This window comes from Hemicordylus capensis, chromosome 2 (genome assembly GCF_027244095.1).
Source record: "Hemicordylus capensis ecotype Gifberg chromosome 2, rHemCap1.1.pri, whole genome shotgun sequence".
Lineage (NCBI taxonomy): Eukaryota > Metazoa > Chordata > Lepidosauria > Squamata > Cordylidae > Hemicordylus > Hemicordylus capensis.
Genome location: NC_069658.1, coordinates 245,914,337 through 245,929,374, shown reverse-complemented (window position 1 = coordinate 245,929,374; position 15,038 = coordinate 245,914,337). Strand labels below are relative to the sequence as shown.

Genomic DNA, 15,038 nt, shown 5'->3' with positions numbered 1-15,038 from the left:
TATGCCTCTGGGGAGCAATGGCAGCAGAGGGGGCATGTCTTCATCTCCTACTTGTGGACTTCCCAGAGGCATCTGGTTGGGTACTCTGGAAAGCAAATACTGAACTGAATATTTTTCTACAGGGCTCCTCAGACTTCTGGGTTCCTGAAATTTCAGGCTTAAAGTCAAGATGGCTTAACTCGGAACCTATTTTGCCATAGGAAATGGTGTTATAAATGGGGGGTTGGTTCCTGAACTCAGGTGGGACGCTCTGTTCTTTCTGCTGCTGTCAAAGCTGGCGGTGTGTCCGTCACAGACGTGCAGCAGAAAAGTGGATGGGGAATCAGGAGTTGCTCACCCTTGCCACGCACTCCCTTCTTGGCTCTCTCTTTTCAGGGCAGGGAGAAAGGAAACTCCATTTCATCCTCCTCTTGGTCAACAGTTAGACAGGGACAGGGACGAGTCTAGGCTGTCCTTCTGTCTCTCTCACTATCACAGCACAACAACTGAGCCGGGAGCATTTCCAGACTGCAGGCTTTACCCCGGGTTTGAATTTACCTCCCCCCCCCCACACACACAAAAACCCAGATGCAAAAAGTGCATTTTTTTTTTTAAAATCCCAGCCATAAATTGGGCTCCACTCCAATGGACAATAAAAACCCCGAATCGTGTGTGAAGTGCTCCCCAATAGCTCACAGGGACCTGGGGGTAAATCTGAGATGTGAACACACACACCTCCATTCTGGAGGAGACGTGAGCTAAAAGCCCCATCTGGAAATGCTCCTGGAGGAAGAGAAGTGTCAGCAGCAGCAGGAGCCTCTTGGACAGGCAATTAAGCCAATCCTGCCATAGCCGCAGATGCACCAGCAGCAGCAGTCCCAATGGCAATGCAAGCCTGAGCTGCCACAGCCACCTCCTCCTGCTCCAGCCCAGGCACTGGCAGGCATCTAGACTAGATAATGGCCAGCACATGGGCTAAGGTGAGCAACACGTCATACTCTGTAATCTTAACTTTCTTCCCTCAAATTTAATCCACAGGCGTTACATGTTAACATTCTAAATAGAGTGGCTGACATTCTCCGCAGCCCTCCAGCGACAGAAAAAGGTCTGCAAAGAGCCTTCAGTGTCCTTAAGGCTTCTTTGTGCAGTGGGTTGGGTGGGGAGGGGGAAGTGGTTTTTGCATCTCCCTCCAAAAGTTATTTCAGCTTGTATAAATCTGTTCTGGAGGATTGCACAGCCCTCAGGGACATATTCATATAAGAGGGAAGGGAGAGACACAAAAATCACTCTCCCTCCCCTTCTACACCCAGTCTGCTGTGCAAAGAGGCCTTCCGCACAGGAAAGCTGAAGTCTTTTGCAGATCTCTTTTGTAGCCCTCTGCGGAGAATGTCAGCCAGTAATTTTATATATATCAAATTTCTCCCTAAAATCATGTAGCATCCATAATTAGGAGTGTTGAGGGAAAGTTAAATTTGAATGTTTGCAAATACATTTGACTGAGGAGAGAATCTGAGAACTCTTCTTTCCCCAAATTTCCTCCAGGCACTCCTAGGCTCTCTCTCCACTGTGGGTTCTCACATGTGCCATAAGATTTGAGCTGGAACCAAAAGTTTTCCCACAATCAATGCACAAATAGGGCTTTTCCCCTGTGTGGATTCTCTGGTGGCCAATGAGGTGTGATTTCTGACTGAAGCTTTTCCCGCAGTCAGAACATTTAAAGGGTCTCACTCCTGTGTGAGTTCGCTCATGGGTGTTGAGGTTGGAGCTCACACTGAAACCTTTGCCACAATGTGAGCAGACATAGGGTTTCTCTCCTGTGTGGGTCCTTTGGTGGCTAGTCAAGTGCTGTTTCTGACTAAAACTTTTCCCGCAATCCAAACATTTGTAGGGTTTATGTCCAGTGTGGATTCTCTCATGTGCAATCAGGTCTGAGCTCATACAGAAGCTTTTCCCACACACCAAGCACTTAAACGGCTTCTCCCCTGTGTGGATTCTCTGGTGTCTATTAAGGTGCGATCTTCCACTGAATGTTTTCCCACAATCCAAGCATTTGTACGGTTTTTCACCAGAATGGATTCTCTGATGTCCATTAAGGAGTGAGCTCACACTGAAGATTTTCCCACAGTCGAGGCATTTATATGATTTCTCTCCTGTGTGGATTCTCCGATGGATTGTCAGCTGTGAGCTATGGCAGAAGCTCCTCCCGCAGTCGGTGCATTTGTAAGGTTTTTCACCCGTGTGGGATCTCTCGTGCCTAATCAAGTCTGAGCTGATACTGAAACCTTTCCCGCAGCAGGTACATTTCAACGGCTTCTCCCCCGTGTGGCTTCTCAGGTGGCTAACGAAAGAGGAGCCATGCCGGAAACATCTCCCGCATTCTGAACACTTGTATGGTTTCTCATCTGTGTGGGTTCTCAGGTGCCGAGTGAGGTCCAAGCTCACCCCAAAACTTTTCCCACAGTGCAAACAGGTATATGGCTTGTCTCCCAGGTGTGCTCTTTCATGCGCTACAAAACTAGATCTCAAACTGAAGGTTTTTGCACATACCAAACAAGTGTATGGTTTTTCTCCTGTGTGGATTCTTTCGGGACCAAAGAGACTCAAAGGCAGGCTGATGTTCTTCTCACCTACAGCAGTACATAAGTCTTGCTCCTCACTTTTAAGGATGCTCTCCCTTTTCTTTTCCTCGAAATTCTTGTCACCTCCCCAGCAAGGAATGGATTTACCCTCTCGTCTTCCAGACTGATTTCTTTGTTCTATTTCAGGAGGGTGGGAAGAGATGCCTCCGTTCTCCTGACCCCAGGAAAGCATCCCATGAGGTTTGACCAGGTCAGAAACTTCCAGGCATGGCTTCTCCTCCTCTTCCTCATGGGCCAATCCAGCATCTGATAGGCATAAACAGACAAACTTGATATCGGGGCTGTGCAGATTCTTGGATTCTGGCAGCAGAAAGGTTGCAGAAACTAAATATATGAGCCATTCCCTGACCTTGTGCGTAAAGGGGAAGACCCATAGTTCAGTGGCAAGATTTATTCTATGCAGCTGAACACATTTTGTGTAGGGCAAAAAAGGCTGTGCAGTGGAAACTACGTTTTTGTGCAGTTGAATAGACCCAACTGCACAAAAGTAGGTGTTTTAAGAAACAGCTTTTAAGAAAATAGAAGAGAAAAGGAAAAGAGGGGAGAGGAGAAAATAAAGATTAATTCCATTTCCTTTCAACCTTCCTAACCTTAAAAAAAAAAGTATATTTAAGCTTTCCCTTCACTCTTCCATCCTTTGCAAGGCACCTCAGTTTTTCTGGCTTCCTCTGTCTATTTTTCCCTTCCTTCCTTTGTAGTTTTCCCTCTTTCCCTCATTCTTTTTCTGTTCATTCCCATCTTTCCCTCTGCCTTTCTTCCCTTGTTATTTTCCTTTATATTTGTGCCTGTCTCTTTTTCCCCACTGATGCTAATTTTCCCCTACCTTCCCTCCCATTTCCCCACCCTCCCTGTCTCTCTTTTTCCTATTCCTTTTCATGTTCCCTCCCTTCCTCCTTCCCTGTTCAAAACTTCTGGAGTAACAAGAAAAACTTGTGGGTGGAGATGGGCTACACCTGCTGCTTGCACAGTAGGAAACACAACCTGAAGACTCTCCCCATATCCTAGCAATCCCTGCCATATTCTCCTGCTTTGCACAGAGAGCCCCTGCTTTGCATGCCAAAAGGTCCTAGGTTTTAATCCCTGGCATGTCCAAGTAGGGTTTGGTAAAGACCACTTCCTGAAACCCAGGAAAGCCGCTGCCATTCAGCGTAGACCTTACCAAAGATCGTAGTGAAACTTCCTGAGTTCAGCTGACAGATGTACATGCCAGCATATCACATCTATCTATCTATCTAATTCTCTAAGGTGTACCCGTGGCTAATCCCGTGTGTGGCAGCTCTCACAAGAGTTCGCAAGCACCTGCCGGGAAAGGAAGAGAAATGCCGGAAAGCGGCGGCTGGCTGACAGAGAAAGTGGTGGCAGCACAACTGGCTGAAGGGATGGGGGGATGGGGGAGGAGAACAAAGTGGCTGAAGGGATGGAGGGAGAACAAAGTGGCTGAAGGGATGGAGACAAAATGAAGGCGGGGCAGGGAGTTGGACTGGTTGTTGTGGTGGTGGTGGGAGACAGGGAGAACTAGGGGCACAGATGTTCTGCCCCGGGTCAGCTAGTGTTAGTTAAGATATTAGCCTTGCTTCCATGATCCAGCTGGCCTGTCTTGTACATTTGTCCCACTTTTTAATTAAAAAGCAAAATACATTCAACAAGACTACAAAACTCTTATGCGGATGGGTACTAGGTTCATGGCATCACAGGCATCAGTCAATCGGCACTATGCACAGCTGGCTTCCGATGCCAGTTCCCAGAACTGTTTCTTCCTGAGTTCGACCCAAGAAAGAAAATGATTCATTTGAACAGAATGGGGTGAGTGGACTTCTAGGTAGGCTCCAGTGCCCAAATAACTTGACATTTCTATGCCCCTGAACTCTACAACAGAATGAATGACAGAAAGGGACTCTCACCCATAGTGCTGGTGTCTCTGTTGCTCTCCTGCTTGGGCTCTTTGCAAAGCTTTTTTGGTTTGATATCCAACGGGGCCTGCTCTGCTTCAGGGAGGTGTATGGATGCTTCTTGGAGCAGGCCCTGAAAACAGACAAGACGACTGAACTGGGGGCAATGGGACAGACATAGGTAGATAAGCAGAACACATAAATTATAACTTTCACGTCTCACACTGAAAAACTACTCACACTGGGGCTGGATTCTGGAAGGGACGGTTCTTCTATGAGGTAATGTGAGGTGGTCACCTCAAGCGGTAGATTACGAGGCACCAGCAGGGTGGCAAAATGCCCTCCCACCTCCTGCTGCCTCACCTGCCTCCCACTGCTGCTGCTTGAAAAAAAGGGAAGAGAGCAAGGATTTGGTGCCATGCCTCAGGCACAAAGACATCCTGGGATGCCACCGGATTCCGGATTAACCATCATTTCCTCTCGCTAGGGAGCCCTTTCTGGATGGGAGGGCTGTGGAATCTCTAGCTGAGGATTTTCAACCCTTGCATCAAACTACAAGTGGGTTGTCAACCCTCCTGGATTGGCCAAGAGTCTCCAAGAATCGGCATCCACCTCCAGGAAACTATTGAAAGCAACCTTGGAGATTTTAATGGCTTGATATCAGACCTTGACAAATTTTATTTGGATCTAGGAGCCAGCCCAAGAATGTAGGAGCCAGACAATGGGTTGACAAAATTGCCAGAGTTCGTGATGGGCATTGTGGAGGGGCTTCTTTTTATCCCTTTTAAGTAAGTGGGCTTCTCTTTATCCCCGTTACAAGTAACATAGAACAGAAACAGAGCTTCCCTATGTCTCTAACAGAATAGACAAAATACAGATTTTTTTACATAACTGTCCAGGCTTGATACTGTGAAAATCATAGGAAAAAATATGGGGGAGAATAAATCTCTAGGAATAGCTTCAGTCACTGTTGGCAGTGCTAAACTACAAACCATGCCAGTTAAACTGGTATAAAACCAGAATAGGTTTGTTGTATAGATCGGCCCAGACTTCACCCTCAGCTTCCCTCCTTGACCCAGCTTCCAATAAAAACTATGTAACTGTCTGAAACAAAAGACCTATTCACATGTTACATTCAATACAAACATAATCTGTGCACAGTGTACACACGTACAAATCTGAGCACATGTAAAAGTATTCACATGTTATGTTTACCACATGTACCGCAGTACACCAATCTGTATCCTCTGTTTCAGGGTGCGGTACCCAGGTTTACTTTTTAAAAGAATGTAGGTACAGTCATTCACACAAAAACATGTACATGGGTACAGCCACTGAAATATTCATATAACATAATGGTCTCACAATTCACACCATGTTCATTTTAAAATAATCGATCTGAAATTCGTAAGGGGTTTCATTTCTATGGAACCTGTCACGAGAACTGAGAAATTACCAGTAATCTCAGATTAGCACCTTGGGAAACTATGATGAAGCCTTGATAGTCAGGCTAAGATCAGATCTTGGTTTGTTTATTTATTTAAAATATTTATACCCCACCCCTCCAGCACACTACTGCTTGGGGAGCCTCACAACAATGTAAAATAAGACAAATAAAATTAACCAAATTTAAGTTAAAAGACCAGGCTAAAACCAAATTTAAAATTACATTTTTTTAAAAAAAAAGTTTCAATTAGAAGTTACTTTAAAAGGCTAAAAACCGAGAACAATAAAACTAAAGAAACTACCAAATATAAACAGAGATGAAACATTTAAAAGCCTATTTTAAAAGATGTATTTTCAACTGTTTTTTAAAAACAATGAGGGAAGGAGCATGGTGAAGCTCTACAGGGAGGGCGTTCTAAAGCTGAGGGGCCACAACCAAAAAGGCCCTGGTTGACCATCTCAGCTTCATCGTAGCTTCCTGCAGCAGTGAATCTGAGATTCCTGTTAATTTCCAGGGTGCTTTCCAGATTATACCCGACAACACTGTCACTACGTGTCTGTTAAGTGTGCTTCCATACTGCCTGTATTTTGACATCAAATTCTGTCAGCAAGGTGCCGTTCACATTTCTGATGCCTTTAGTCCAGGTTTTATTTTTGCATTACAGTGCTACAACGTTGTTTAAAAATAGCAGTATTTTCCCATTGAAGGAGGTTCGCACAAGCTAGAAAAGACTCAAAGACTGCTCCCCCTGCTGGTGGCTTTGCACAACACCCTTTATTTACGATTTCAAGACGATCCTGCCAAGTTGAAGTAAGCTACCGCTGTTGTAGCGTGCAATCTGGAAAGCGCCCAGGTTCTTCCAACACACTCTATGGGCAGGCACGTGCCTCAGGAATCTCACATTCCCATTAAACTAAAATGGTGTGGATCTCAAGAACCCACCCAATGTCTCAAGGGGGCTAAAAAGGCCACGGGTCTCCCCTCACCTCTCTCTCCCGTTGCCTCTGCAGGAAGTCCTCAGCCAGGGCCACTGCCTGGACACAGGTCTCTGGGCCACATTCCTTGACCCAGCTCTGCATTTCCTGGGGCAGGATGGTCAGGAACTGCTCCAGGATCAGCAGCTCCAGGATCTGCTCCTTGGCGTGTCTCTCTGGTTGCAGCCATCGCCAACAAAGTTCACGCAGCCGGCTGCATGCCTCCCTGGGCCCTTCAGCCTCCTGGTAGCAGAACCCTCTGAAATTCTGACGTTGGGCCTCTGTCTCCAGAGCATTCTCGTCAAGGATTTCTTCTTTCACTGGTTTGTATTCTCTTCCCTCTAGACAGCCCAGACTCTTACAGGCTTGTAGCACTTCTCCATCAACATCGGAACCGGTATACTTCAGTTTGGCTTCTCCGCTGAAGCATGGTTGGCATCCCGTCACTTGCCGCTGGGGCCTGGTTGGCATCCCATCTTCTCCAGGCTGCTGGCTAGCAACAAGCAGTCCCTCAAAGGGAGTGTTTGCAGCCTCCCACGGGCCTTGTGAGTATCCGTAACCCGCATCAATAACCTGCACCGCCTTCAGGAACTCCTGTGACCCCCAGCACTGGGACGGCCCCTCATCCAGTTCTTGTTTCACCTGAGGCTGTACGCCCACAGACTGGACCTGGAGACCCAGAGAGGGTGCGTCTCCATCCTCGTTGGCCATTTTATCCTGCCAACAATTATTATTATTATTATTATTATTATTATTATTATTAATTCAATTTCTTTACCCCCCCACTTCCAAAAATTGCTCAGGGTGGTTTACACAGAGAAATAATAAATAAATAAGATGGATCCCTGTCCCCAAAGGGCTCACGATCTTAAAAAAAAACTTAAGACAGACACCAGCAACAGTCACTGGAAGTACTGTGCTGGGGGTGGATAGGGCCAGTTACTCTCCCCCTGCTAAATAAAGAGAATCACCATGAGCTCAGCAGGAAGAAAAGAGTCATTTCCAAAACATGCACTAGCTGCCTGCGCAGGTGGGTCGGGGAGCAGCAGAAAATGCACGGCCGGTACACAGCTCATTCTTGCTCTTCTCTTCCCACCCTGGCTACTTTGCTCTGCCTCACTTCCCCCACCATTGCATTAACCCAAGGCACAAGGGCTGGTCATTCGCCTGGGCTGGGCATCTGGGCAAATGACCAACACGCATGCCTGGGATTAGCATGATGGTGGGGCAGCCGGGGCAGGGAGAGGAAAGCAGCAACAAAGAACATAGGAAGCTGCCTTCTACTGAGTCAGACCACTGGTCTATCTAGCTCAGTATTGTCTACACAGACTGGCAGCAGCTTCTCCAAAGCTGCAGGCAGGAGTCTCTCTCAACTCTATCTGGAGATGCCAGGGAGCGGAATTTGGAACCTTCTGCATGCAAACATGCAGGTGCCCATCCCCAAAGGGAATATTTTACATTACTTACTTGTAGTCTCCCATTCATATGCAAACCAGATGGACCCTGCTAAGCAAAGGGTACAATTCATGCTTGCTACCACAAGACCACACCTGCGGCTCATTTTCTCTCCCCCCCCCCCCGCTGCCCCCACGGTCTGCTACTTGAAACTGGACCCTTGAATATGATGATTTTGAAGTTTTCAGGCTTGGGAATTAAATTACAATACTGCAATCTGAGGCATGTTTACATCAAAGAAAATCCTACGATTTTAAGAGAGCTATCAGAATTACAAAATAGAATTTACGAGAAAATACTTCTGCCCAAAGAGAAGAAGTTTGTGATAAATGGAATCAATTTCTCTTTTGTATGACTCCTTTGCTGTTCCAATTCCACTAATCCTTTCCCAGCCCAAGCTTGTTGGTCAAGTCCAGGGGTTCGCAACCTTGAGTTCCCAGATGTTGGACTACAACTCCCATAATCCCCAGGCATAATGGCTTTTGGCCCAGCTTGGGGACCCCTGATCTAGGACACGATCCTTGCTTTGAATCAAATAGATTATGCTGTCAATTTCCAGACACACTCCTAGGAAAAGGAAAGATTGTGCCATCGAGTCGGTGTCGACTCCTGGTGACCACTGAGCCCTGTGGTTGGTTTTGGTAGAATACAGGAGGGGTTTACCATTGCCATCTCCTGTGCAGTATGAGATGATGCCTTCCAGCATCTTCCTAGATTGCTGCTGCCCAATGTAGGTGTTCCCCATAGTCTGGGAAACATACCAGCGGGGATTCGAACCGGCAACCTCTTGCTCTCTAGGCAAATTGCTTCCCTGCTGCACCACTGAAAAGGGGCAACAGTCACCTTTGGGGAGGGGTGACTCAGTAATAGAGTCCCTACTTTGCATGCATAAACTCCCAAGTTCAGTCCTTGCTGCCTCCAGATAGAGCTGGGAAAGACCTGTGCCTGGATCCATGGAGGACTGCTGCCAGACAGTGCAGACAATACTGAACTAAAGTTCTGACTCAGCAGAAGGCAGCTTCAAATGTCCAAACAGTGGTAGGTGTCCCACATCATGTCTTCATCAGCCACTTGAAAGCTTTGGCCGGTGGCCCTTGAGTGAAAGAGGACACTGCCTGTCACCCAAACCCCTGCCTGAAACTCTGGAGACCTGCTGCCCAGTCAGTGCAGACAATACTGAGTTAAATACTCCAAGGGTCTGACTCAGTAACATAGGAACATAGGCAGCTGCCACATGCTGAGTCAGAACATTGGTCTATCTAGATCAGTATGTTCTACACAGACTGGCAGCGGCTTCTCCAAGGCTGCAGGCAGGAATCTCTCTCAGCCCTATTGTGGAGAAGCCAGGGAGGGAACTTGGAACCTTCTGCCCATCCCCTGAGGGGAATATCTTGCAGTGCTCACACTTCTAGTCTCCCATTCATATGCAACCAGGGCAGACCCTGCTTAGCTAAGGGGATAATTCATGCTTGCTACCACAAGACCAGCTCTCCTCTCTCCAAGCAGCTTTGTATTCATATGCTGTTGATTTACCTTTAAAGCACTAATTAGTCTGAGAGTCCTCTTCCCATAGGATCCCATCCATCCTCTAAGACCACATTCACTGGGGATCGTGGGGTTTGAGAACATCTGGGGATCCAGGTTTGAGAGCCTCTCATATAAGCAGCTGCACAGAAAGCTGAGGACTTTTATTAAGATGATGATTCATTAGATCTGTACAAATGTCTGTGTTAACGCTAACATCCCATAATTTGGGAAACCATAATTTAGTCTGTACCCACTAAATCTGAATTCTATTACAGGCCCATCAGAGATCAAACATGCACACACACCCACACACGCCCCACTGCATGTGCTTTGCTTTTCAAGTTTCCAAAGCAGCAAATGGGTATTTAAAAGCAAATAAAAATGAAACCATTAAAAAACAGCAAATAGATGGTATTAAAACAGCAGACACAAAAACAGTGAAACAGCAGATCCAGTCGTTGCAATTTTAAGGGTCTGGGTGAAAGCCGGAGCATGACGGAACGGGGTGGAATTGGCCCGGGACGACCCCTTAAAAATCAAACCGGATTTCAAAACTAGAGGGATGTATTAGAGACACTGGAGAACAATATTTTAGCACCGAGATATTTCCGTTATCTTCAATTAATCCGTTCAGAGCTAAAAACAGGCCAGAACAGCCTGCAGAATTTATTAACCCCTTCAGAGCCGGAATGGCAGAAAGGCTTCAAAGAGCCTCATCTGACCTGTCTTGAGATAACTGAAGTTGACTGACATAAGTAACAAAGGGGGAAAAATCTTCGAAGAAGGCTACACTCTTTTCCTTACACAGCCTTCATTATGATGGAACTTAGTAGTGATGCTAACAGAGGGGAATTAGAAATGCTTTGTTTTTAATAATACTAAGAGTAAATAATTTTTGCCGCAATACTCTTCTCCAGTGTCTGCAGCCCATTCCACTGTTTTGGGGATGCAGGTTTGTTCCGGGCTGTTTCAGGGCATTGTGCCATTCTGGTCCATTTTTGGCACTGAAGGAGTTCATAAGAATGCAAGATTGGAAATATTTAGTGCTACAATATTCTTCTACAGTATTTGCAACCCATTCCACTGTTTTTGGGATGCAGCTTGACTATTAGGAGGCCGTTCTGGACTGTTTCGGGTCATTGCACTGTTCTGGTCCATCTTTGACACTGAAGGGGTTCATAAAAGTGCATTACTGGAAATAGTTCAGTGCTACAATATTCTTCTCCAGTGACTGTAACCCATTCCACTGTTTTTGGGATGCAAATTGACAGTTCGGATGCCTTTCAGGGCTGTTCACTGTTATGCCATTCTGGTCTATTTTTGGCACTGAAGGGGTTCATAAAAGTGCGATAGCCTGGGCTGTTGCAGACTGTTTGCACTGTTCCATTCCATTTCTGCCCTTGAATGAGCTAATAAAAGTGTAATGTTGGAAATATTTCAGTGGTAAAATACTGTTCTCCAGTGTCTCTAACACATCCCTCTGGTTTTCGGATCCAGTTAGATTTTTAAGGGGTCGCTCTAGCCTGTTCCATTCCATTCCGGCTTTTACCAAGTCCCCAACTGTAATTGCAACAGCAAGAAAGTAGGAACAGCAAGACTGACCATGAAAAAAGCCTGTGACTGAAAAATAAACTCAGATTTTTTTGTTTGTTAAAAATCTTGGACAAATAAGGAGGTCTTCAGCTGGCAGCTAAGTTCAACAACAAAGGCACCCGGCAGAATTCTTTAGGGAGGGTGCCCACAGGTGGAGCGCCACCATGGAAAATGCCCTTGCCACTGGCTTCAGCCTCTGAGAAGGCTTCAGCACTCAAAGGAGGACCTCAGAAATGGAGAAATTAGAGGGCAGAGGCAGAAAGTGGAGACACTCAGAGGCAAGTTACCTCGAAGGCAGGGGCAGAAGATGAGGGCACCCGGAGAAGAACCTAAGTAGCAGGGGGCACCTAAAAAGAATGATCTCAATACCTGAGCAGGTGTATATGGGGGTGGGGGGAGAGATGGTGCCTGAATTAGCATCCATGGCTCCTGTATCTTTAAAAACTGCACAGAAGAGGGTGTTTGGCAAGTGCATTTTCTCCTACCAAGAGAAGGAGAAGGAGAGAGACATCCTTTTTACATCGAGACGGCCTCGCCCTCCTTTGCATCAGTCCCCCATAGTCTACCCTTCACAGCCCTCTCTTTACTTCTCCTCCCCATAGAGGCTGACCGCGCCCCGCCCCCCGCCGCCCCGTCCTCTAAGAGCTTCACACACCCTCTTCCAAACCCTTCCTGCAAAATGCCAGCCTTGCATATAGCTACCTCTCCGCGACGCAGGGCGGAGCATCTCCTCCTCTCTGAATGTCTCACGTGGCAAGTCCAGAATTTGGGGAAAGGAAATTCAAATCACCACTGACTACCCCCAGAAAGGTTTGCTCAGGAGCTCACAGCCTGCTGCGCTTGTGTGAGATAGATAGATATATACACACACACACGTATATACGCACCCTCCCCCAAACACACCTCCCCATATTTCTGGGTCTCTCTAGGAATCCAAGCTCTGACGATTAACCCTTAGATTCCTGTTTAAAACTAAATTCAGCACTGAAAAGGAGCCGCCCAGCTCTAACCAGTAGATGACTATCTTCTCTTTCTTTGCTTCCCCCCGCCCCCACCACCCCCGTGGAGAACAAATTGTTATGGGGCAGCTAACACATAAAGACGATGATGATAAGGTTCCTGTACATTTAATAGCTGTAAGACAGTAAGGTTGGCAGCTTTTTTGCCCTCCCATGCTCAGATGGATTTAGGAGACATTCAGTTCCTAAAATCATCTGGGAGCAGAGCTGGTCTTGTGGTAGAAGCACGAATTTTCCCCTTTGCTAAGCAGGGTTTGCCCTGGTTTGCATTTGAATGGGAGCATACATGTCTGAGCACTGTAAGATATTCCCTAGGGGATGGAGCCGCTCTGGGAAGAGCATCTAGGTTCCAAGTTCCTTCCCTGGGATCTCCAAAATAGGACTGAGAGAGATTCCTGCCTGCAACCTTGGAGAAGCCACTGCCAGTCTGTGTAGACAATACTGAGCAAGATGGACCTATGGTTTGACTATGGTTGGTTCCTATATTAGGGGATGGGGCGGCCCTGGGAAGAGTACCTGCCTGCTTGCATGCAGAAGGTTCTAAGTTCCCTCCCTGGCTTCTCCAAGAAAGGGCTGAGAGAGATTCCTGCCTGCAACCTTGAGAAGCCGCCACTGCCAGTCTGTGCAGACAATACTGAGCTAGATGGACCAAGGGTTTGACTCAGTAGCAGGCAGCTTTCTATGTTCCTAGTTTGTAGATGATGGTCAGTATTATCTCTCCATGACATAAAACAGGAAGGAATGTCGGTCATTGGTAGAGGCCTTCTTTTGCATACAGAATGCCCCAGGTTCCATCTCTGGCATCTCCACCAGGTGGGGTTGGGAAACAGCTATCTGAAACCCTGAAGAGCTGCTTCAGTGCTTAGGATCGCCAACCTTCCAGTATTGGCATGGCGTGTCCGAGAATCAGCATCAGTCCCCAAGTAACTATTAAAAGCAACCCTGGAGATTTTAATGGCTGGCAATGCTGAAAAATATTGCTCCCTCCCCGCCCCCCCGCCAAAAAAAATAAATCTCCAGGAATAGCTTCAGTCAGTCTTGATAACCCTAGTCAGTATAGACCAGGCCTCCTCGGCACTGACCCCCAGTTGGACTACAACTCCCATCATTCCCAGCCACAGTGGCCAATAGCTAGGAATTATGAAAGTTGTAGGCCAACATCTGCAGGAGGGCCGAAGTTGAGCAGTCCTGGTGTAGAGAATACTGAGCTTGATGGACTATTTGTCTGATTGAATAGAAGACAGCTTCATCAGGAACATCCATACTGGTAGTTCAGTGTTAGAGCCCCTGTTCTGCATGCAGGAGGTCACAGGTGCAATGCTGGCAACTCCAGGTATGGCTGCAAAGGAGCCCTGTCTGAAAGAGGGCTGCTGCCAGTCAGTGAATACAATGATGAGTGAGATAGACCAATAGTCTGACTCAGTACGGAAGCTTCATATATTTCTTCAGAAACACTTTGCCTTCTGATTTCTGCAGATCAAGCTGGGATTTGAGGCGCCAGAGCTGAGAAGTCCTGTTTTATTTATGGTCACTTGGCCATATACGATGGGCCTATATGATGATAGGCAGAAATTTAAAGGACATCGTGGGGTGCCTGTTTCTGGTAAATCACTATCCTTGTTTTGTTCCACTTCTTTCCTTCTAGGGTGTGAAAAGTCTTTGTGTAAATTGCTGTAGCTTTTATTGTTAGTCTGAGTTACTACAATTTTTATTCTTAGTGTGAGTTACTACAGCTTTTATTCTTAGCATGAGTTGTTGCAGTTTTTATTCTTCTGGGTTCAACTCCTTTCCCAGGGTTTCTAGGAGAGGGATCTGCAACCTCTCAAAGAAGAAGAGCCTTTTGGGGGGTGGGGTGGGTCTTTTACTAAACTATATCAAGAGCTGCATCATATGCATATAACATTGTACACACATACAAACACAAATAATTAATATTAATTGTAAGTGATGTAAGAGAAATAATACACAGGGGAATCAAATGCAGTTCACAAAAAGGCCCTTCTATTCTGTTTCTTATTGATTACCCAAACAGTTTAATAGACATGTTATTTTCATGATCCAATCCCTGTTATTATGACTTCTGCTCTTAGAGAGTTTCTCAATGTGCGGTGAATAGGCTGGTCAACATCCAGACTAAGTAAGTGTGCATGCAGCACATGCTACGGAGGAGGAGCAATGTTCGTCAATCTCCCCTTCCCACCGTGGCCAGCTATGACTCCTGAAAATATGTCTCTGAGGGCTGCACAACCCTCAAGGATATATTTTCAAGAGTCACAGTTGGTGACAGAGGGAAGAGGAGGCTGATAAGAATTGATCGTGCATGCCATGTTGCTGCACAAGTGCTCCGTTAGTCTGGTTGCCAGCCGCTGTGATTTTCATTTTCAGGCAGCATTCAAGACTCACATCTTTCAGTTGGTTTCTTCAGTTTGTGGTTTTTAATGAAATTCTTGTTAGAAAACGCTTGCTCACAAAAGTGTGTTGAATTAGAAACTGAGAGAAGCCCAAATGCAGGTTTA

General features: G+C 46.4%; 1 protein-coding gene across 4 annotated transcripts; it reads right to left on the bottom strand.

Moving 5' to 3' along the window:
• Positions 1-621: 621 nt before the first annotated feature.
• On the bottom strand, positions 622-12,372 carry LOC128342593 (zinc finger protein ZFP2-like). Of its 4 annotated transcripts, none has more exons than XM_053290044.1 (6): positions 12,206-12,372; positions 9,917-10,068; positions 8,396-8,431; positions 6,941-7,645; positions 4,520-4,664; positions 622-2,864 (listed from the first exon to the last, which is right to left on the bottom strand). In XM_053290044.1, exons 1-6 carry the CDS (start codon positions 12,228-12,230, stop codon positions 1,528-1,530), a joined length of 2,400 nt encoding a protein of 799 aa, XP_053146019.1. In that variant the 5' UTR covers positions 12,231-12,372; the 3' UTR covers positions 622-1,527. The 4 variants fall into 4 exon arrangements, with proteins under 4 accessions (XP_053146019.1, XP_053146021.1, XP_053146020.1 ...); XM_053290045.1 differs by having other exon boundaries at positions 623-2,864; positions 4,520-4,640; positions 12,206-12,371; XM_053290046.1 differs by lacking the exon at positions 8,396-8,431.
• Positions 12,373-15,038: the final 2,666 nt, after the last annotated feature.